The sequence below is a fragment of the Apteryx mantelli genome, chromosome 25 (assembly GCF_036417845.1).
Source record: "Apteryx mantelli isolate bAptMan1 chromosome 25, bAptMan1.hap1, whole genome shotgun sequence".
Taxonomy (NCBI): domain Eukaryota; kingdom Metazoa; phylum Chordata; class Aves; order Apterygiformes; family Apterygidae; genus Apteryx; species Apteryx mantelli.
The window spans coordinates 8,191,767-8,213,972 of NC_090002.1; the positions used below are offsets into that span (position 1 = coordinate 8,191,767).

The following is a 22,206-nucleotide window of genomic DNA, read 5'->3' on the forward strand; positions in this document are numbered from 1 at the left end:
GAGGCTGCCGGGGCCGGGAGATCCCAGGCTGCCGCCGGCCCCGTCACGGCAGGGTGGGGACGCCTGGGCCCGCTCTGCCAGCGCGTCGCCTCCCTGCCTCCGCGGGGTTTCGTCAGAGGAGAAAGGGGGGTGCGGAGCAGGGAGGGACGTGTTTCGTCCTGCCTCTTCCTCCCAGCCCGGACGCTGGGACGCAGCCGAGTCGGTGGGAAGGCATCCTCCCCCCACACCCCCCCCGAACCAGGGCTCGCTCGCCCGGGGGGGGCTTGCAGCGCTGCCAGGCGGCTCCAGGCACGGCGACGTGTCCCGTGTCGGGGGGCCTGTCCCAGGCGCTGCAGCCACCCTGCCCTGCCTGGTGCATCGCCCTGCCTGGTGCATCTCGGGAGCTGGTGGGAGCCCGCGGGCGCTCTTAAGGTGGAGAGCACGAGGGCTCGGCGCCCGCCTCGGTTAAGGTGGTGCAGGGCCGCCCCAAACCGTTTAACGGCTTTAAGGCATTAAAGGCATCGGGAGCAGGATGGCTGGGGAGGGGGCAGGCTGAATTCCCATCTCCCATAGCTTCGTTGCTGGCCTGCGGACATGGGGCCGTGAAGCAGTCCAGCTTCAAGGGGGCTGCCGCACTCCGCAGTCTCTTGCTGCCCCACGGGAAGGAATTTGGGGGTCCATTTTTGCACCCCTTTCTCCATGCCGTGGTGCGGGATTGCAGTGTGCGCGGCCAGGGTGCGCAGCGGCATGTACCGCTCCATCTGCACGGCGCCCTTCGGGCTGGCTGGCTCCTTTCTAGACCTTCACTGCCCGTCTTCTGGTGGGGAAAAACCCCGTGTGCCCCTCCACGAGCTCCCGTCGGGTGCTGGTCTGGTCTCGTTGCCCCAGCCCCCTGCAGCCGGTGTGTTCTGCAGGATGGTGCCGCATTCACGGCGGAGCTCGGCGTCCCTCGGCAATGGTGCCCGGGGCGGTACCTCCGCGGCCGAGCTCGGAGACGGTCCTGCTGCGCCGGGTCGCTCGCGGCGGCTGCTTCTCCCTCTGAACTGGCAGCGGAGAGCGGATCAGGTGGCTCTGACAGCTCCGAGCTCCGTGCTCAGTGCCAGATTTACGGCTAATTTGATGCAGCATGTAAACAAGCCGGCCAGTGCCAACTGGCATTAACTGGCACGCGGGCGCTTCGCTCGGCTGCAGCGCCGGCGAGAGGCAGGGGCGATTCAGCTCGCGCTCTCGTTGCTGCGGGTCCTTCCCCAGTGCTGTCGGCCCCAGGGGCTCGTCGGAGCCGCAGTGGGTCGGCAGCAAAAGCCCTGCTAACGGGGCCTGGGGCAAGGACCCCACGCCACCCGCGCCATGCTGCCTGAGGGGCTCACGCGGCCTCAGCTGGTCCCTGACGGCATCTCCAGCTCTTGCAGCCTCGCAGGGACGGCAGCACCGTGATGCCGGGGTGGGAGCCTCTTGCACAGCAGTGGAAGGCACACGGAGATGCACGAGCCAGCTCTCATCTTCCTCTTTCTCCTCTGCAGGCCTGTCCGGGAACCCGACCGATCTGGAGAAGAGGAGGCAGGTGTTCGGCCAGAACTTCATTCCTCCCAAAAAGGCCAAGACGTTCCTGCAGTTAGTGTGGGAGGCGCTTCAGGACGTCACACTGATCATCTTGGAAATCGCAGCCATAATCTCCCTGGGCCTGTCGTTCTATCACCCCCCGGGCGGCGACAATGAACGTGAGTCCCCAGGGTCCCCCGCGTTGCTGTAGGGAGATGTGGCCTCTGGGAGCCACCTTGGCCAGCCATCAGGGAGCAGGGACCTCTCTGGGGGGTCACCCCATGGGGTATCTCCACTGCGGATGCAGGTAGTTTGCAGCCCAGCATGGGAAGATGGGCGCTGGTGGTGCGTTTTAGCTAAGCCACCTCTGCTCATCCTTTTAAGTGGTGGCTTCTCCCTGTGGGGCCGGTCCCTGGTGTGATCCCGTCCGTGTCAAAGGCCTTGCGCTGATGCCCTCGTCTGGGCATAGCTGTCACTGCGGCGTTGCTCAGGGCCTCTCATCGCAATTCCCCAAAGGATGCATGAAAGCCAGGGGTCCGTCTGCTCTGGTACCTTCCCAGGTCCCCCGTGGCTTCCCTCTTGGCTTGGGGCATGGCTCTGTCCCTTGGTATCCCCCCAAACTGGGGAGTGCCCTTCTTAGCCACATGGCTTTGGGCGAGTTTTGTTCTCTTCCCCGGCTTGAGGATTTCAGTGTCTTTGGAAGAGTTGGGCAGGGGCAGCAATCCGGAAAACGGAGATGCGGAGAGATGATGACTCATGCCAAGGTCACACAGCGGAGGAAGGGGTGGAGGGTGCTAGAACTGGAGAAAGACCCCAGTCACCCTGGCTCCCCACCCTTGCACTGTTAGGTCAGCCTGTGTCTAAAACCAAAAGAGCAAAACTCCCAAATGCCTTCAGGGGCAAAAACAAAAAGCTACCCCCCCCCCAAAAAAAACAAACAAACAAAAAAACACCTCTCTTGAGAGCAGGGGCAGCCCTTGGACCTGTTCAGGGCGGGGAGGTCAGAGCAAGCATCCTCCAGGCTCTGGTCTGTGCACGTTACTTGAGATACCAGGTGTCTCACGGCGCAGCTGAGTTTTCCCCCTCTGACTGCAGTGTGCGGCCAGTCGGCGGGTGGCGTGGAGGACGAGGGGGAGTCGCAGGCCGGCTGGATCGAGGGAGCCGCTATCTTGTTTTCGGTGATCATCGTGGTGCTGGTGACCGCCTTCAATGACTGGAGCAAGGAGAAGCAGTTCCGGGGCCTCCAGAGCCGCATCGAGCAGGAGCAGAAATTCACGGTCATCCGCAAGGGGCAGGTGATTCAGATCCCGGTGGCCGAGATCGTGGTGGGAGACATCGCACAGATCAAGTACGGTGAGTGGAGACGACGGTGGCGTGCGGAGCCGAGCAGGCGCCGCCGGCCGCTGGCTGGGGTCTCCTCCGTCTCGGGGCACGTCGGTTCCTTCTCTCTGCTTTTGCCAGGCATTTTGCCTTGAGGGGAAATGTGGCTCCTGCTGTCTTCTCCAATTATTCCTCTAGGGCTGTGCCGTTTCGCAGCATGCCTTGGCCGGGAGCTGTGGGAGATGCTCCTGTGCAGGCAAAAAAAGCTCAGCTTGTCTTGCTGGCTGCAGCCGGAGCAAGGCTGGCAGTGCTGAGCTGGGCTCTGCGCACGAACATTTGCTTTGGGCTGCTCTGGGAACCTGTTGGTCTCTTAAAATGATTCATTTTCATAACTGTGTCCATGGTGAGCATCCCTTTAGCAAGGTGTCTTTCAAAAGAGGTTGATTGGCAGCTAAAGGCAGCCTTTGGGCTAAAGTAGGTCCCTCTCCTTGCTTACCAGGAGGTATGCTTGTTCCGTACAAACTCCCAAAAGGAACTAGCTTGTTCCAACCTGGTGTTGATTTTAACACAGGGTTTTTTTCCACCTCTCTGGGTGGATGATGTGATCCTGTAACAGTCTGAATGTATCAAGAGGTGTTGGGAAGGATGTTACTGATTCAGTAAAGCAGATATGGGAAAGCGCTGACTGATTTACTGAGCAAAGGGCCTCAAAACTAATGCTTTTATATATCAGTCAATATTTTAGAGCTATTAAGTATCATCCTTTAATATCCAGCCTTTGTTTCCTCTCCATCTAGATTTAGTCGGAGACTGGCAAAAAGACTCAAAATTCACAGTGCAGGAAGCCTCCTCTTAGGACACTGCAGCAAGGAGTGAGCTGAGACTTGCCAGGTCTGGGTTGATCCTTAAGACTCTTTCCTCCTTTCCAGGTGACCTCTTGCCATCAGATGGCATCCTGATCCAAGGGAACGACTTGAAAATTGATGAGAGCTCACTGACTGGGGAATCAGACCAAGTCAAGAAATCCCTCGAGAAAGACCCCATGCTACTGTCAGGTGAGGCTCTTGGCCAGAAAACCAAACCCATATCTGCAGCACCTGTGTGAAAAAAACACAAGGTTTCAGGTTGATTTGAAGTCTTGAGCCTGGCAGCATGGCCGTTGTGTTGCTGAATCAGTCAGAATGGGATCCTGATCCTGAACAAACCCGCATGGTGGGTGGGTGGATGGATGGATGGCTCTAGAAAGTTTCCACCTGCCTGTGGCACTGCAAACCATGTTGCTCTGTTGTTGCTTCATGACCTGAAGGAGTTTCTATACCATGGAAGACTTGGAAACTGCAGTAGCACATTTCCAAGGTCTCCATTTGTCCAGGCCTTGTGTCCCATGGGAAGCCCTGCTCGCTGGTGAGCCTGGCAGCTCTGAGCTTCCATGGAAGGAGACATTTGAGGAAGGAAACTTCCTTCAGCTCCCTCCTGCAAGGTGCCGAGCAGTCCCATGTGGTCACTGCAGGGCTGGTCTGGGTTTGTGCTGGTGATGGAGAGGTGACTACTCCCATGTCCTGTTTCCTAGTCTGGGAGGCAGCCAGCATGCTGTGTTTTTGGAAGGAGCTGAGAACTGTGTAATGATGTCCTGTCCCACCATGGCTTTCCTGTTGTGCTAGGTACCCACGTGATGGAGGGGTCTGGACGGATGGTAGTGACTGCCGTGGGTATAAACTCACAGACAGGAATCATCTTCACTCTCTTGGGTGCAGGAGAAGGAGATGAGGAAAAGAAGGTGAAGAAAGGTAAGGAGATCTGTTGAACCTGTTTTCTCCCTTCCTTTTGCTTTTCTTCCCACCCTGGGAAGCATCCAACAGTGTGCAACAAGCTATGGCCACGTCCACGGGACGCAGTTGTGTGTTAGTACACGACCCAGGCAGGTACACTGAGCTCCGAGACAACGCGGGGGAATCCCTCTCTGCTCCCGTTGGTCTGCAGCCTAGGGAAGATGCTGCATGAGAAAACCCTCTTGTGCACCCAGACTGCGGCTCCTTCCTTTGCTCTTCAGCTCCTCTAGGACATGGTTTCATCTCTCTTCTCTAGCCAGCTGCAGCCTGGAGTTGCAGGGTGGGGGTCAAGGCCCAGAGGGAAAAGTCACTGAGAGCGATGCCCAGCAGTGCCTTGGCATGGTGCTCATTGCCCACCCTGTGGGGGGAAGGTGAGTCCTGGTTATCCGAAGGATGTTAGTCCATCCAGCGCCTTGAAGACTTTGCTGAACATGTCTGCTGGTGTCCCCTGAGCTACACAGGGAAGGAGTCAAAGTGCAGAGGATGGGAAGAGGGAAAGGAGGGTTTTATGTGCCTGTTGGGTGGAGGATAGGAGAGCAGCCAGCTGGGCTGAGGTTCCCAGCCGTGCTGGGACTTGAATAGCTTCCTGCCTCTTGCTGCTTATTTCCCTGCTCTGCACCAGTCCTTCTCAATCAGGAAGGGTTTGGAGCCAGGTTTGGGAACCTCCTGTGCTCCTCCGTCTCCCCACGTCCCTCTTCTGCGGGTCTGGGCTCACAAAGTGTTGGCAGTAACGAGGCGCGAAGAGTTGGCAGCAACGAGCTGCAAGCTGGCATTGCCACTGCGCTGGGTGCACAGACGTCCCCGGGTGCCGGGGAGCCCTGCCCGGGAAGCGAGGCCAGATGGGACAGAGGCTTGCGGGGCCTCTCCTGGCAGCCGCTTCGGCTCAGGGCTGCGTGTGCTCTGCCTGCCTCCGACCCTCCTCACCCAGCACAGGCGATCGTGGCGCCGCGGGCGGCTGGTGCTGGCAGCAGCGCTCACGTTGCATCTGCTTCCCAAACGGATGCAGCAAGGTAGCCTCCGAGCGGGGGATGAGGGAGCACTGAAAGCCTGCCCCTGCCCACCAGCCAGGGCCCAGGAAGCCAGCTGCAGCAGTGGGGGTAGTTTGGGGGTAGGGGTTGGCTCCGGAGTATCCAGCTGTGGTTTGGGGACTGCAAAGCTCTTAGGGTTTCCCACCATCTTGGCGGCTAGGTAAAAACAGGGATATGGGGTGAGATGTGAGAACGGCTCTGCTGTTAGAGCTGACCAGCAGCTTAGGGCACGGGTGAGACTGGCTCCTGGTGGCAATCTCCCTCTGCTGGCGTGCAGGGGGGTTTAGGAGGTGCAGGGAAGCATCGCTGCAGACCTAGGGAGCTGCCCCCCTTCTCCCGCCCTCCTCCCTCCCTGTCAGAGGGGACAGAGCGGAGCTGGGGCGAGGACCGTTGCGAAAGGAGCTTGGTGCTGCAGGGTAGAAGGACTCCCTTGATTGCAGCGAGTAGAAGCCACATCTGAGGTCTCCAGCAGCTCTGGTGAGATGTGGGATAGTGAAAGCAAACAAACAACGGGCTCTCCCCCGCAAAAACGCTCTGGTGCTGGTGTGGTTTCTTTTGAGGATGGTGCTTGGCGTTTTCCCTGCCCCCGGCCTGTGTCACTCAGCCCCACGGCAAACCTGGCTCTGTGCCCTGCACTGGAGCCTTGGCAGCCCTCAATTTGGGAGCAAAGGTTGTGGAGGGGGGGGTGATTTCACCGGCGCATCCCTCGCTGCGATGCTGGGAGGTGCGATGGAGGGAAGGAGAAACCAGGTCTCTAGCGCGTAAACTCCTTGTCACGCAAGGCAGTGTTGCAGAGGCAAGCGGGGTCTTCCGTGCGCGGGGCTGTGCACGCACACAGGCAGAGCGCCGCGGCTCTGCCCCTGCGGCCCCGTGCAGCACCGTGTGCCGATAGCAGGCAGAGGCCGGTCCGCATCTCTTGGACAGATCCGCTTGCACCCGATGGCAGCGGGAAGCCGGAAGCGCTGGCGTTCCTCGTCTTATAGCAGGTTTTAGCAGGTGCTTTGCAGATGGGGAAGCCCAAAGCACAGGGGGACACAGCGTTCGGGAGAGCCAGGAAGCGCCCAGCGCTCCTGCACGTCCCCCGTGCTGCAGCCGCCAGCAGTGGTGCTGGGGTGGAGGGTCCCTCTGGCCGGCAAGGAGACCTGGCCAGCCGCCGGTGCCGAGGGCAGGAGGCACGTGCGGTGGCATCCAGGAGGCGACCGCAGCTGTGCCGAGGCCCTGGGACCGGCCACCGGAGCAGAGCGCGGCCCCTCGGAGCAGGGTCCCTCCAGCCGGACGGGGAATGTCGAGATCCGTGTGCTCAGCCCTCCACCCTTTCTCTCTTTGAACAGGTAAAAAACCGGGAGCCCCCGAAAATCGCAACAAAGGTAACCAGCCTCTCCATCCTTTGAACCAGCACCACACTAACTACCGAGCATTCCTCCTTCCTTCTTCCTTCTTCTCATGAGTCTGTGCTCTTTGCTCCGGCGGCCTCTCGCCTCCTTGTCCGGGAGAGGGTGCAACGGTGCCCGCAGCCCTTTCCCGGGGTAGCCTCGTCCCTGTTAACGTGGGTCGCCGCCTGGGTCTGGTGGCTCCAAATCCTTCGGATGCCCGTCACCGCCGTCCCGCTGCGGGGTCTAGTTTGGGCACGGCCGGGGAAGACGCGGCTCCTGTCCCGGGCGGTGGGGAGGGCTGAGCGGCTCCCGCCGCGGGGCTGCTGGCGCGGCTGTTGCACCCTCTCCTGCCGTGGCCGCCTCGACTCCGTGAGCGTCTCTTCGCCCGTGTTTCTCACCCTGTTCTTTGCAGGCTGTGGAGGAAACCCATTTCCACACCTCTCTCTCCACCTCTCTTTCTCTCTCCTCTCAGCAGTTTCCCTCCTTCCCGTCAGACTTGTGTCCGGGTGCGTGTTTTGTCCGTGTCGGGGTCTGTCGTAACGTTGGAGGTGTCCGATCCGAAGCAGCTGCGACCTCCCGGGTGCCTCTAACGCTCGAGCGGCGGCAGCCGGGAGGGGAGCGGGTGCCCGGCGCTAACGGGGCGCCGCTGCCGCTCCCAGCCCCGAGCAGCTGCGGAGGAGACTCGCGGGGGGAGGTTTCCGCCCTCTTCCCATCCCTCTGCAAAATTTCCAGCCGACCTGGGTCTCCCTCGTGCAGGCCTTTAGCTGGGCTAGGACATGGGCTTTTAGGCCAAATTATAGCAGCTGAAAGTCTCGGACGCTAGAGCGAACGCGGCGGATGGCTGGCAGGGCTGGGTTCAAGGAGCTGGTTCACTGCTCTTCGGTCAACTCCATGCGAATGCCTAACCTCCCCCTCATCTCACCCCTCAGGCCCTCTCGGTAGAAAGGGATTTCCACCGAGCTGCCAAAAGGGTATTAGGGAGGGTATCCAGCGCCGCACGTAGAGCGAGCGGGGCAGGGAGGTCCCGTAGCCTCCAGCGCCTGCCGTCACGGCGCTGCTTCGAGGCCGAGGCGCTTCGTTTGCTGGGGCAGGACACCGAAGGGGACCGGAGTCTGTGGTGGGGCTCAGACCCAACTCCTTCGCACGTGCTGCAGGGTGTAAAGCAGCCTGCAGGAGAGGACAGAAGAAAGCTGACTGCACCCCGAAGGCCTTGCCAGGGGTTTCTCGCACCACTGCTGTAGAGAGGTGTCACTACTGCTGGGGACAGTCCTAATTAGCCCATAGCAGTGTCCAGTGTCATCTCTGAGGATCCTTTATTTAAAGGACTTTGGAAGCACAAATCCACCTCCTGCCCCCTCTCCCAGGGTGCAAGTATCCCTTGGGGGCTGTGGCCGTGGGGTAGATGGTAGAAGAGTGCCCCTTAGAGAGGCCCCTGGGACTGCGAGGTTTCCGTGCGCTCGGAGGCGTGTGTGTTGCAGGGAATGTTTTTTGCTCTGGGTTTTCTCTTTCCCACCACCATCTTTCTCAGTGGTGTCCGAGAGGTTTTCCTGGTCTCTCTCCTATTCACACGTGGTGTCTGTTTTGCCCTGGGCTGTAGCTAAAACTCAGGATGGTGTGGCCTTAGAGATCCAACCCCTGAAGAGCCAGGAAGGGGTGGAAAATGAGGAGAAGGAGAAGAAGAAAGTGAAAGTCCCCAAGAAGGAGAAGTCTGTGCTGCAAGGGAAGCTCACGCGCCTGGCGGTCCAGATCGGGAAGGCAGGTGAGTTGCGGTGGCTGTGCAGCCCAGCACGAGCCGTGACCCCAGAGGTACGGCACATGGTCTTCACCAGAGGTCTTGCTGGAAATGGCATGGTGGGACAGGGATATCCCTTCCCCCAGCTCTGCAGGGGCACTGGGAATTCCTTGGACTCTTCCAGCCTTGGATCTCTACATATGCTGTTGTGTAGACGATGCTCTCAGGGCATTGGAAGGTGCTAGTGGCGCTGAAGTGCTGCAGCAGCTTCATGTGGGTCGGGGGACTGGGCTCCACTGGCTTGCACACCCTCACCCCTACCTCTGCCTCTTCCCCCAGGGCTCATCATGTCAGCCATCACAGTCATCATCTTGGTGCTGTACTTCGTGATCGACACATTTGGGGTGCAGGGCCGGCCCTGGCGGGCGGAGTGCACCCCCATTTACATCCAGTACTTTGTCAAGTTCTTCATCATTGGTGTCACCGTGTTAGTGGTGGCTGTGCCCGAAGGGCTCCCGCTGGCGGTCACCATCTCCCTGGCCTACTCTGTCAAGGTGAGGCTGTGATACAACAGGATCCTTGGGGGGTGTGAAGGAAAGTTGGGCTTTTCTCTCTAACCTTTCTGATGCTGGTTGTGTTGCCTGCTGCAGAAAATGATGAAGGACAACAACCTTGTGAGACACCTGGATGCATGTGAGACCATGGGCAACGCCACCGCCATCTGCTCGGACAAGACAGGCACGCTCACCATGAACCGAATGACCGTGGTGCAGGCCTACATGGGAGACACCCACTACCGCCAGATCCCTGACCCCGAAGCCATCCTGCCCAAGGTCCTGGACCTCATAGTCACTGGTGTTGCCGTCAACTCTGCCTACACATCCAAGATCCTGGTGCGTCCCACCCTACTCTCAAACAACCTCTGGCCATTGGCCTGTCCCTGCAGCTCCTCTCCTGCTGTACTGAGGTTTGGCATTGCTTTTCCTTTCTCCCCTCCAGCCACCAGAGAAGGAAGGGGGGCTACCTCGGCAAGTGGGGAACAAGACCGAGTGTGCCCTGCTGGGTTTTGTGCTGGACTTGAAGCAGGATTACCAGGCCGTGAGGAATGAGGTGCCTGAAGAGAAGCTGTACAAGGTCTACACCTTCAACTCAGTGCGCAAGTCCATGAGCACGGTGCTGAAGAACATGAACAGCGGCTTCCGCATGTACAGCAAGGGAGCCTCCGAGATCATCCTCCGCAAGTAACCGCCCTTCCTTGCTACGCGGGTCTTCTCCCATGCTGCCTGGTCCGACGGGCCTTTGTGCTGCCTTCTGGCACGAGCTCATCGGCTTTCGGGTCCCCGTGCATTGTGGAGAAGTTCTGGGGAGCAGTGGGATGGTGTGCCAAGCCCTGTGGAGCAGGGAGGGAGCAGGTGATTGTGGGATAGTGCTGCCTTGCAAAGTGTTTTACTCTTTTACTGTGGCTTTGATAAAGCACTAGGGAGCTATGGGTCAGAGGGATGCCCCCATTTTACAGATGGGGAACTGAGCAACAAAGGGAATGGATTGCTGGAATTAATGCTGGGTGTTTCCCGAGCACCTTGCTAAGCAGGCCGCATGCCACAGCTGCATCTCCTTTAACCTCCCCTCCCTGTCCTGGCATTAGGTGCACCAGGATCTTGGACAAGAATGGTGATCCCCGGGTATTCAAGTTAAAGGACCGGGATGAGATGGTAAAGAAGGTGATTGAGCCCATGGCCTGCCATGGGTTACGGACCATCTGCCTGGCCTTCCGCGACTTCCCTGCTGGTGCCGAGCCGGACTGGGACAGTGAGAACGAGATCCTGTCCGACCTGACCTGCATCGCTGTGGTCGGGATAGAGGACCCCGTCCGGCCAGAGGTACTGAAGCCCCAGCACAGCTGTGGCTGTCCGATGCCAACGTTTCTCTCTCATACCTAGGCAGAAGGACCTGGTGGCAGGGTATTTCCGTGCTGAGTTTTCCCCCACTGGTGCCAGGGGTCTCTGCATGAGCCAGATTGTGGTTCCACACTCGTTTGAAAGCTGCACAGAGACACCAGAGACACTGTAGGGTGTTAGAGGAGGGCAGGACTGGTCTCCACCCCTCCGCTAACTGGTTCCTCCCTTGCAGCTTGCTGCCCCCTCCTCTGCCGCAGGGTGATGGGCAGGCAGCTGGGCTAATGCAATCAGCCCTCCGATACCTGCCCTTTGATTACATCTTGAAGCTTGCCCCCTGTGCTCCTGCTTTCCTTACATCTTTTCTTAATTAGACGTTGAAGTATCTGGGCTTGGGAATTGCATTACAGATACCCTGTCTGCACTGGCTCTGGAGGCCGTGATTCAATTTGCTAATTTCTCACTAATATCCTCTTCCCCCCACCGCTCCGTAATAGATAAACCCATTAGCGCAGCAACGTGCTGCCGCAGCCGGAGCGGCGGCGGGGGGTGAGTCCGCTGCCGACCCGCCGTGCGGGACGGATGAAGTGCCCCCATCTGATGGATTGCGTGACAGGCAGGAGGCAATGAGGTTACCTTCCCCCTGGGGCAGGGGCTGGAAGATCTCGCGCTGTCTGCGCCAGAGGACCTGCTCCGAATAAGCACACGAGTCTGTCTGGAGCTGCAGAGAGGGCAGGATGCGGCTGCGTGCCGGAGCAGCCGGCCAGCCCCACCGAGAGCTGGGCAGTGTCCGCAGCGGGGAGCAGGGGCAGGCAAACCTCCCTGGTCCCCTCTGTCGCTGGGGGCTGCCCTGTAGCCCTGGGGAAAGACAGGGGGGCCGTTGAGCCGTTTCTGGGGAGGGGGTCTCGGTTCAGTGGTTCATCACCGAGTCTGAGCGCAGAGCTGAGCTGCTGGTGGATGGAGGCTGCACTGCTGGTTCGTGGCTCTGCCGGGGCCCTTTCCAGACCCAGTTAAGGAAGGTGGGAAAGAAGCCCCGTGGCTCTCCCGTGAATCCTGAAATAGGGATGCGTGTACATGCGTGTGGTCCCTCCTCCTGCCGCCCCGATCACTGCTGGGCAGCAGCCTGGCTCCGCGCACCCAGCCTGGGATGTGCCCCTGCCCTGCACTGGGTTGGGAGGGACCCCCAGCTCTTCCCTTTGGGTTATTCCCGCCCTGCTGGCAAGCACACCTGCATGATCCTCCCTGGCCTGGGCTGGCCGAGGTTCCAACCCAGCTTTCCAGTGCTGGGAAGCTGGGCCGCTTTGCAGAGAAGTGGAACAGCCACCTGATCTGTCCTTGGGCACGGTCCAGAACCTGCCTTAATTCAGCTGCTCTCCAGCCAGGCCTCCTCCGGCTTCCAGGAGCTGCTCTCCCTCGTCTTTCAGCAGAGCCAGGGCCTCGCGCCCTGAACATGGGCCAGGTGCTTGGTCCGCACTGCCCATCCGCTGCTCTGACTCCATCTCTGCTCCCCCAGGTGCCAGACGCCATCCTGAAGTGCCAGCGTGCAGGCATCACCGTCCGGATGGTGACAGGGGACAACATCAACACTGCCCGTGCCATCGCCACCAAGTGTGGCATCCTGCTGCCGGGAGAGGACTTCCTGTGCCTGGAGGGGAAGGAGTTCAACCGGCTCATCCGCAACGAGAAGGGAGAGGTGGGACAGCAGCCCTGCACCCGTTGCCCGCTGCCCCGTGGGCTGGAGCAGGCTGTGGTGCAGCACCCGGGGACACGGCAAGCGCAGGGCTGTGAGGGGCACCCGTGGGCCCAGCTCTGCGGTGGGTGTGGGTAGCGACGCTGTGACAGTCCCAGCAAAATAACCCACTGAATCTGGCTGGGTTTTCCTCCTCTCCTTGCGTAAAGGCAGCTGGTTGTTCTGCCTGCTGTGATCCTTTGCCGGAGCTGCTGCAGGGCTGTCTGGGTGGTTTGAGGTGAAGGTGTTGTCCTGTTTGGGGACAGCTCTGCAGTGGGGCGGGTTTCTGGGTGTCCCTGCCCATCCTCACATGTGCCTCGTCCCGCAGGTGGAACAAGAGCAGCTCGATAAGATCTGGCCCAAGCTGCGCGTGCTGGCCCGCTCCTCCCCGACGGATAAGCATACGCTCGTGAAAGGTGAGTGCAGGCATCTTCCCACGGGCGACTTCTCCCTCTGCAGGTCTCTCCCTGGCAAACATATCGCCTCTCCCCACCTCGTGCCTCCGTTTGAAGAGGGAGAGCGTTACTGGCCTCCTTCCCCAGAGGCGCCAGTCTTCCCGCATCCTGCAAGGCCGGGAGATCCCCCGGCTGCGCGGCCGCTCTCGGGCAGTTGTTGCTTCCTGCTGAACTGCCTCACCCTGCTCTACCCGGGTGCTTTTGCAGTCTGTGCTGGGAGCCTGGCCTGGGACTTCTCTACTCTGAACTCCTTGTCCCTGTTTCAGGAATTATCGACAGCACCGTTGGCGACCAGAGGCAGGTAGTGGCTGTGACAGGAGACGGGACCAATGATGGCCCAGCTTTGAAGAAAGCAGATGTTGGATTCGCGATGGTATGGAATGGCAGTGGGGTTTCCATGGGGTGTTTTCTTGCTCTGGGGGATGGCCTTCGCTCTCTAGTGTGACCACCGGAGCATGCGCTGGGAAACTAATGTCATGTTTCAGTTATTCTGAACACTTAAATTATTTCTGGACTTGTGAAACTCTCTTCCAAATCTATATAATGGCTTAAAAACAAAGAAGAAACCCTCTTTTGAGAGATGATACTGGATCATTAGCAAAAGATTGCTGGAAAACAGTCCTCTGGTAGCCTGGCTTAGGGGTGGACTTCTCCAACCCGCCTAGAGGGACCTTGACAAGTTGAAGGCAACGCAGAGGGCTTGTGGAGCTGCCCAGAGTTCATGCCCTGCAGCCAGTGCATGCGGTTGAAAGCGGTGACCTGCCTGGCCTGGTTTCCTAGGTGTGAGGTCCAGGAGAGCGGTGGGAGCCCAGTAATTCAGTCTGACTTGGTTTATCTCTGCAGTTCTTCCCCCAGGCTCGTAATGGGCAAGCCAGGCTCCTCGTGTGGTGCTAGCACTAACTTGGGAAGTTTATTTACAGTGAAGGACTCTGATCTCCAGTTTGTTGCTTTGCTTTGCCCTGCCTGGAAGAGGCAAGAAAATAAACCTGTCAGTTTTAACTGGTTTCCTGTGAGTTGTTTAGGTTTTGGTACGTGAGCGGAGCCGGCTGCTGGAGGGTGCTGTGTGTGAGCCTTTGTGCGAAGCTCACGTGCAAATGACAATTTTTGGGTGGGCAAGAGAATTTTTAGGAAGCTGTTATAGATCTGAGTACAGTTCTTCAGCTGGAATAGCAGAAGGGTGTCTCCTCCCTCAGTAGCCGTACGTGAGGGCTCTGCATGCCCCCAGTGCAACACGTGCAGGATCAGCCCTGACCTGCCGTCGGGCTTCTCTGGGAGCTAGGCACTGCGCGGGGCTGGGCTCGCTGCCCTTGCTGTACCTCCGGAGAGCAGGGATCAGCCGGCACGCATGCTACCTGCGACTGGTCCGACTTCACCTTGCAGCTCATGCCCTGCAAAAGCCAGGGATTCCCGTCTGAGACAGATCTTGCAAATCCCAAGAGAGCTTCCAGCAGGAAGGCACCGGGGAAAACGGCTCGTTACGGGGCATCGGCTCCGTGCGGTGTAGTGCCTGGCGAAGGCAGATTGCGCGCAAAACGGGCGCCTCTCAGTGCCCGCGATGAGAAGCGCAGCGAGCCGAGTTGCCTGCGTAGCTATTGCCGTCTGGCGCTGAGAGGCCGCAGGTGATTTTCTAGAGGCTGCAGGTGGCTGTGGAGCAGATCTGGTGGTTGGAGCTCGCTGCGGGGCTGCCGTTTGCTCCGGATGGGGGGAGTGGGCTGTGGTGGGGAGCCTGTGCCAGGCAGGAGCGTGGGGTTCGGGCTGTTGAGCTCTCCTGCTCCTTTGGGAGTCCTGGCTCTCGCTCGCAGCAGAGATGTGCAGCCAGGGACCACAGTGTTTCCAGGCATAAGGAGGAAGCAGCTGCTTGTAAGCTGTTTTCCTGCTTTACCGCAATGTGGCCCCTATGTGAGAGCACTGACAGCTTCAGGCTGAAAAGCTGCACTGATTCAGAGCCCCAGGCGGGAGGTGAGCTGGTCTCCTGCAGCCGTAGCAGAACTCAGGACTGGCATCGGGTTTCCCTGCTCCGAAAGTGGGTCTGGTTTCCACCTCCTCTGGCTCCAGCAGATCTTTGTCTCGGGGCTATTTCTGGGAAGAAGCAGAGTCCCGGAGCCGGGATGGGCAGCCCGGAGCTTGCCCAATGACTCACCACTGCCACTTGTTCCCTGGCCCTCAAGGGCATCGCAGGCACAGACGTCGCCAAGGAGGCTTCAGACATCATCTTGACGGACGACAACTTCACCAGCATTGTCAAGGCGGTGATGTGGGGGCGCAATGTCTATGACAGCATCTCCAAGTTCCTGCAGTTCCAGCTGACCGTTAACATCGTGGCCGTCATCGTGGCGTTCACGGGTGCCTGTATCACGCAGGTACGGGCAGCTGGCTGGGCACCTGGGGTTGGGCTGGCTCAGCAGAAGGAAAGTGGAGACTCCAGTCAAATGGGGAGTGCAAAGAGGGCCATTTAGGTAGCGTAACGAGTTGTCCCTCCTCTCTCTACAGGACTCTCCCCTGAAGGCTGTCCAGATGCTGTGGGTGAACCTGATCATGGACACCTTTGCCTCCTTAGCCCTGGCCACAGAGCCCCCGTCCGAGTCTCTGCTGCTCCGCAAGCCGTATGGCCGCAACAAGCCGCTCATCTCCCGCACAATGATGAAGAACATCCTGGGGCATGCGGTGTACCAGCTAACTATCATTTTCACGCTGCTTTTTGCAGGTGAGGCCCCAAGCAATGGGCAGGGGCAGACTCCCAGGCCTGCCTTGCTGTCTGTCTTAGACCTCCGTGAGCTGCAGAGCGCAGCCAGCCCCACAAAGGCAGTGCGGGTCTGCAGGCTGTGTTTCCTTGCCTCCAGAGCAGTGTTAAGGATCCTTGTTCTGAGCAATTGCCCAGTAACCCCAGGCCAGCCAGGACAGAGTGTATTTACTGGATGGGGAGTCATGTATGTTGATGATAATGAAAGGATTCTCGAGGGTGTGGGTCTGCTCTAGGTCTCGCTGGGTGCAGAGATGGTTTTAGCCAGTAAAACAACTTTTTAAAGTTTTTAAAGAAACAGGTTCAGTGGGGCTGGCATGGGGGACTCTGGCTGGGTCAAGGGTTCTTCAGTAATAGGCTGGGATTCTAATTCCACCTCCACCAGTGCAGAGCCAAAGTGAGGAACAGGATCTCATCTTCTCCTCTTTTCTCCACCCTTCCTCATCCCTTCCCCAAAACCCCTCGTCTGCTTAGGGGAGAAGTTTTTTGATATCGACAGTGGCCGGAACGTCCCCCTGCACTCCCCACCCACTGAACACTACACTATCGTCTTCAACACTTTCGTCATGATGCAGTTGTTCAATGAGATCAATGCTCGCAAGATCCACGGGGAGAGAAACGTCTTCGAGTCCATCTATCGGAATCCCATCTTCTGCACGGTGGTGCTCGGGACCTTTGCAGCTCAGGTGAGGCCGTGGGAACAGTGTGGGGATGGATGGTGGGGCGGGAGGGGAACTTTGCAGGTAGGACCCGTGTCTGCCACCACCTCAGCCCGCGACTCTCAGTTTTTCCCTTATTCTTCTCTGGCAGCTTCTTGGTGACACAAAACCTGACGACTAGGGTCTAGAGTGTGTTGGGAGATCCCAGGGCCAGCCAGCCGCCGCTATGGTGTCCTGTAAAGTTAGTAGCATAGATATTAGGTTCTTGTTCCTCTTGTGATCCCAGGGAGGGGGAAAAGATCTGTGGCTTGGGGGGACCCTTTCTTCCCTTGGCTGCCCCAGTGCAGCCCTCTGAGCTCCCTGGTGTGTGACTTGTTCTCTCCTGCGCTCTAGATCATCATTGTGGAGTTTGGTGGGAAGCCGTTCAGCTGCTCTGGACTCACCCTGAGCCAGTGGTTCTGGTGTGTTTTTATTGGAGTGGGAGAGCTCCTTTGGGGTCAGGTAAGAGCCAGCCTAAAAAAATACCACGTGCCTCCGTGCCATGGCATACTGGCAGCCCAGCCTGCCTTTCCCTTCCCGCTGTCTGGCTGCACTTGTTCTCCCCAGCATATATTCAGGGCAGCTTTGGAAGGGGGGCCATGCTCCATCCCCATACCACACCAACGGTAAGGAGAGGTAGTGGCTGATATTCCTCATTTCCACCCTCCTCGCAGTGTCCTCCAGCAAGGTTTCTCATCTATTTCTGCTGTGTCTCTTTGAGCCAGTTCTTGCGCTGTGGAGCCCTCGAGCTTTGTATTGAGGCAAGGGAGCAGGGCTGTGTCTGCCATGGCCTCATAGAGACATGGGCTTGGACCCTCTCATGCATGCAGGAGGCCACGTTTGCAGTGGCCGTGAGAGGCGGGCTGCTGGCCTCATGGTGGCTGTGCGCGTGGACAGGAGTGACGCTGGAGGGGTGATTGGGGACACCCTGCATGGCTGAAAGGGGCTGGCCTCTCTCAGCTGAGTCCTGGCAGCTCGCTGCAGGAATGCTCCCTCTTGGTCAAGGCTGCTGGCAGTGGGCTTGGTACTGCCATAGCCTGCAGGCTAAGGAGCCGCTCTCTCCCTGCCTCTCCACAGCTGATCTGCACTGTCCCAACCAGCCATCTGAAGTTCCTGAAGGAAGCTGGGCATGGCATCACCAAGGAGGAGATCCCAGAAGAGGAGCTACCTGAGGACGTGGATGAGATTGACCACGCTGAAATGGAGCTGCGGCGTGGGCAGATCCTGTGGTTCAGGGGCCTCAACAGGATACAGACTCAGGTACTGCGGGGCAGCGGGTCCCACGGGGCTTTCTCTTCTCTCTCTCTTTCTCTCTTTCCAGGGGCTCTATCTGGAAAGAGGCGACTGTTGCTGCTCAGAGGATGCCATCACCTTCTGGGCTAGACTTTCCCCACCGTCTGTGCCTTTCTGGGTCTGCTCTGGTTGGAAAACCAGAACAGTCTGCCTTTCTGAGACAGCTTGGGGTAGGGGGGAGATACTGGTCTGTTCTGATGCAGAACACTGCATCCTCCAGCCCTGCACAGGTCGGTCCGCAGGAGGCTTTATGTGCTAGCGATTGGCACCTCGCTCAGCAAAGAAGGGGGTTCAGGAGCTTTGTGGAGGGGCCTTGGGGCCCCCCCTGGGTTTACTGAGTTATGCAGTGGATTGGTGTTGAAGCTGCTCTCAGGGCCATTGCTGGGACACTGCTCCTAGACCTCAGGAGATGTTCTGGCTGCCTGTGCCCCATGTAGGGCTCCGTCCTGGCGGTGCAGGAGACGTTACAGCACATTCTGGGCACATCGGAGCTTGGCTGTGTGCTTTCCCCCCTGTGCCCACTTTGGGGCCTTGGCCTGAGACTGACTTCAACTCTGGGTTTGGAATAACCCAGAGACGAGGCCATCCCGAGCTCTGCCGTCGGGGCAAGGGACCTGCAGTGCCGATGAGAGATGGAGCACAGAGCAACTGGGCATCACTGCTGTCCAGTTCCTTGTCCTCTCTCCCTCTTCTCAGTGGGGAAACTGCTCTGGGCTTGACCAGCCAAGTGCAAATCGGCCTCGGACAGTGTCTGAGCTGCCGGGAAAAGGCTTGCTTTTCTTGCTGGGAGGCTGCTGTTGCTGTGTGATGGGTGACGCTCTGGAGAGTAGCAGCTGTGATCCCTGATCTCAGCTCCCGAGTCATCAGGGTTGATGAAGGACCTTTGGAGCCTGCCTGGCACCCTTGGTTTTCCCAGCTGCTGTGGGCACTGGCATGTTCCCAGCAGTCCCCTCCAAAGCAGCTGTTACAAGTGAGCATCACTTCCCTCTGCCCTGGTCTTCCCTGTAGCGTTTGGCCTTTCTTGCTGGGCCCTTTCCAGGTCTTGCTCCTCCACTGCTCTCTGGCCTTCCTGAAAGCCCTTCCGGCCAAAGGTTCTTGCCATTTCTCTCTGCCAGCTCTCCTGGCTCTTCATGTGGTGCTTTTGGCCCTGCAGCAGAGAACGAGTGGAGAATTGGTTAATAGTGTTTTTATGTCAGCTGCTTCACCCTGGTACAATTTTTCCTGAAAGTGTTTGGGGGAGTTTTTTTGGTGCCCCTGCCAACAATTGGCTAGTCAAGCCAGGGAGAGCTCCCTACAGCAAGGTTGCTACCCCTCTTCTTTCCTCGAGGTCTGGGGCAGAGCTGCCCCTTGGAGGAAAGCTGCAGGTCCCCAGCAGCCGCTGGCATGCCGGGCTGCTGCATTACCCTGCATTACCTTTGAGTCCTTCTCCTGCGGCCCTCCATCAAATCGTCAAAACTATCAAAATGGGAGGTGGCCCAAAGCTGTTGGGTCCTGATGTTGATGAAGACTGTTGACGTCCTGAGCCATCACTGCTCAGTGTCGCAGAAGTGCCTGTAACCCACATCTGCAGTTCTATCTTCTCGCCTTGTTCAGGGTTCACTAAAGCAGAAATCCCATTTCTTCCTTGAAATTGCCACCCCCAAGACAACAGGCATTTGCTCCTCTCTGTTCATCTCTTGCTGTAACCCTGCCAGTGCTCCCAGCAGGTTGTTCAGCCTGCCTGGCATGGAGCAGCCGTCTTGGTGCTTCTGCAGAAGTGCAGGATATATGGCTGTGGCAGGGGGACCATCTCCATGGCTTCGGTTTGGAGAGATGATGGGAAGGGAAGACTGTTGGACAGGCCCATGTCACAGTCTGTGGGTGCACATGAGACGTACGGCATTTACGGGCTGGGCTGAGTTTCCCCAAGTGCTGATGCTGGCTCATCCTGCCAGGCTGGTACATTGTTCCCTGCCCATTGCAACTGGGGCACATAATGAGGGCGAGGTGGAAACCGGGCTCTTCTTGAGGGACCAGGGCGCTGCTGCTCACAGCTTGCATCTCCGCGGCGCCCAACTTCACAATCTGGCTCGCTCACATGAAACACCTGCTGGGAGCACCAGGCTGTTTCAGAAGCAATCCAGATGTGTTGGAGGTATGGTAGGTATGAACCTCTGCAATACCAGAGGCTGCACGTGCCTTTGGTTCTGGGTCTGCCCTCCGAACCACGACACTCTGAGGTATCTCTCCTGGTAGCCGTGGTGGACCTGTACTGAAACAAGCTCTTACTGTTGCAACACAAAGAATGCTTCTGGACATTGCAACTGTTGGCAAGTCCTGGAGTCTCTTTAGCTACTCCCTTTCTGTCTAGGTAGCCCTGCAAGTTGAGCAGAGCAGCCTGCAGGTCAAACCTGAGCACCTAACAGGCCTCTGATAGGGTGTCCTGAATCAGCGTGCCTGAAATGAGAAGTGTAGGGTTCCTTGCTCATGGACTAACCTGGTGCGCTGGGGAAAAGAGGGTCTCTCCGTGGAAGGAGATCAAACTGGGCAAGGAGCAAAGCAGTATGTAAAATATCTACAGGGCGCACTAGAGCTGCAAGCAGGCCTGGCAGTGGTGCCCCTTTCCTGAGGTTTGCAGCAAGGAGCCAAGTGGCCAAGGCAGCAGAACGGGGAGGCGCAGGGGTGTGCAGTCTCCCACTTGGTTGTCTGGCACATGGCGGATGGGGAAGGTCCAGGTGTAAAGTGTCTGGGAATCCTGGGCATCCGGCTGCTGCTCAGTCCCTCCTGCCTTGGAGCACGTCCACAGACCGATGTGGGTGCTTCCTTGCTGCTTCCCCTGCCCGCCCCTGCCAGCTCCGCTTGGTACACGAGCCCTTTGCTGAGCTGCGACCCTGGGAGAGAGGCTGAACGTCTTCAAGCACGGCTGGCTGCCGTGGGAGCTGTGGGCGCGTTGGTGCGGCTCAGGATTCAGCTCCCCTGGCCGTACGTCCCGTGGGATTGAGGGACCAGAAACATGCTCCCAGTGCAGTTTTCTGGACCGCAGGCTGCTAGCTCACACCTCTGCCCACCCTCTCTCTCTCTGCTCCTCCTGCGGACTGTGGGACTATCCCGAGGTGTCTCCTGTTACACTCCCTCCCACCACGGTCTCTCTTGGTGGTGGTATAAGCCGTGCACCTCACGCAACTGAGAGCGAGGCCGAGGCTGGAAGCCGACCTCTTCTCTGCTCCTAGAAACACCGGCCAAACCCGGTGCAGGTGCATGGGAACGCGGGCTGGGGGGCTCTCATCCCTCCTCCCCACCTCTCCGTCCGTCCTTCTTCCTTCCTGTCCGTGCGTGTGTCTGCCCGGCCTCCCTGCTCCCCTCCGCTCCGTCCCCGACCCCTCTCCCTCTGTCTCTGACCGGGGCGACGCTATCTCACTCTCTGATTCTTTACAGATGGACGTAGTTTACACATTCCAGACCGGCGCCTCCTCTTTGCAGGGAGCCCTCAGGAGACAGCCTTCCATCGTGAGCCAGCACCACGATGTAAAAAATGTTTCTAGCCCAACCCATGTAGCTCTTTCCTCCGTCAATTCCACTCCCACCACTTCTGCTGTTGCTGCTGCTGCTGCATCTCCTCCTGCGGGCAGTGAGTGATAGTCTATTACAATGCATGACTTCTAATAACCACAGAGAGCACTGCACCAACCTAACCCAGCCTGTTCTCTCTCCCTCTAACCTTTGACCGACACACTGATTTCTAAAATGAAGGATGGGGCGGGAGATCATTTTTAATTAATTTTTATGCTGTCGCATCTTTAACAAGGTTATGATACTTTCTGGTCCTTCCCCTCCCTCCCCCCTCCATTCCTTGTTGCTTCTTCTTTTACCTCTTCTCCTCCTTTGCAGGACTGACGTATGAGTTCACCCTCCTGAGGGGTGCAAAATTGGCAGTTCTTGTTAAAAGAACCATGCGTTTATGAGCAACTAAAAGCACTGCTGTGAAAAGGGAATGCTGCGTCCAAACGCTGCAATTTCTTCCCCGTGCGGCTCTGCCCAGCCGGGGAGGGCTCCGCTGAGGAGAGGGGCGGCTTTACCAAAGCTGCAAATCTGCCTGGGGGCAGAGCGACCGCTCAGGCCTGCCCGCAGCAGTTAACGTGCTAGCGCGGGTCGGCTGAGCTGCGGTAACGGGCTGCCTGCATGCTCGCTGCCTCTTGCACGTGTGTGACCAAAGGCAGCGGCTCCTGCCTTGGCGGAAAGACTGGACCGTGTGTGAGAGCAGCCGGTTGCCGTGGCTCAGCTGGAAGGCAGTGAAGCACCAGGGCCGCTCTTAAGTCGCTCACCTGCAGCTGAGCCCGCTGTTCCCGAGCTGGCCTGTAAGCAAGCAGCCTCCCGTGGCCCGCGTGTTAACTTGCATGCTGCGTGAGACGGAGCCGAGCCCTCCCGGGCGCCTCCGTGCCGAGGCCGGCGGCGAGCTCCCGCACGCTGAGCGCCCTTGCCTCGAGGCCGGAGGCCCCGGTCGGGACAGCACTTAAGCGCACGTGCTGCAGTTAAGCACACATCCTCGTGAGGAGGAACACACACACACAGACGTGTCCCCGGCCCTGCGCTGCCCTGGACCCCCCCCCCCAGGGCACT

General features: G+C 58.6%; 1 protein-coding gene across 8 annotated transcripts in view; it reads left to right on the forward strand.

Moving 5' to 3' along the window:
• The window catches only part of ATP2B4 (ATPase plasma membrane Ca2+ transporting 4), a 54,821-nt gene that overhangs the window by 22,514 nt on the left and 10,101 nt on the right, over nucleotides 1-22,206 (forward strand). The window contains exons 3-21 of one of the 8 annotated variants that reach the window (XM_067310774.1): nucleotides 1,500-1,697; nucleotides 2,614-2,871; nucleotides 3,768-3,893; nucleotides 4,500-4,625; nucleotides 7,027-7,062; nucleotides 8,666-8,827; nucleotides 9,140-9,354; nucleotides 9,451-9,693; nucleotides 9,800-10,041; nucleotides 10,446-10,680; nucleotides 12,209-12,388; nucleotides 12,753-12,840; nucleotides 13,146-13,252; nucleotides 15,048-15,239; nucleotides 15,370-15,583; nucleotides 16,094-16,305; nucleotides 16,672-16,779; nucleotides 17,395-17,577; nucleotides 21,025-21,114. In XM_067310774.1, coding sequence (XP_067166875.1) covers nucleotides 1,500-1,697; nucleotides 2,614-2,871; nucleotides 3,768-3,893; nucleotides 4,500-4,625; nucleotides 7,027-7,062; nucleotides 8,666-8,827; nucleotides 9,140-9,354; nucleotides 9,451-9,693; nucleotides 9,800-10,041; nucleotides 10,446-10,680; nucleotides 12,209-12,388; nucleotides 12,753-12,840; nucleotides 13,146-13,252; nucleotides 15,048-15,239; nucleotides 15,370-15,583; nucleotides 16,094-16,305; nucleotides 16,672-16,779; nucleotides 17,395-17,577; nucleotides 21,025-21,114 — 3,215 coding nt within the window. Of the gene's footprint in view, nucleotides 1-1,499; nucleotides 1,698-2,613; nucleotides 2,872-3,767; nucleotides 3,894-4,499; nucleotides 4,626-7,026; nucleotides 7,063-8,665; nucleotides 8,828-9,139; nucleotides 9,355-9,450; nucleotides 9,694-9,799; nucleotides 10,042-10,445; nucleotides 10,681-12,208; nucleotides 12,389-12,752; nucleotides 12,841-13,145; nucleotides 13,253-15,047; nucleotides 15,240-15,369; nucleotides 15,584-16,093; nucleotides 16,306-16,671; nucleotides 16,780-17,394; nucleotides 17,578-21,024; nucleotides 21,218-22,206 lie in introns of all 8 variants that reach the window. The other 7 variants (XM_067310778.1, XM_067310776.1, XM_067310775.1 and 4 more) reach the window with 7 other exon arrangements.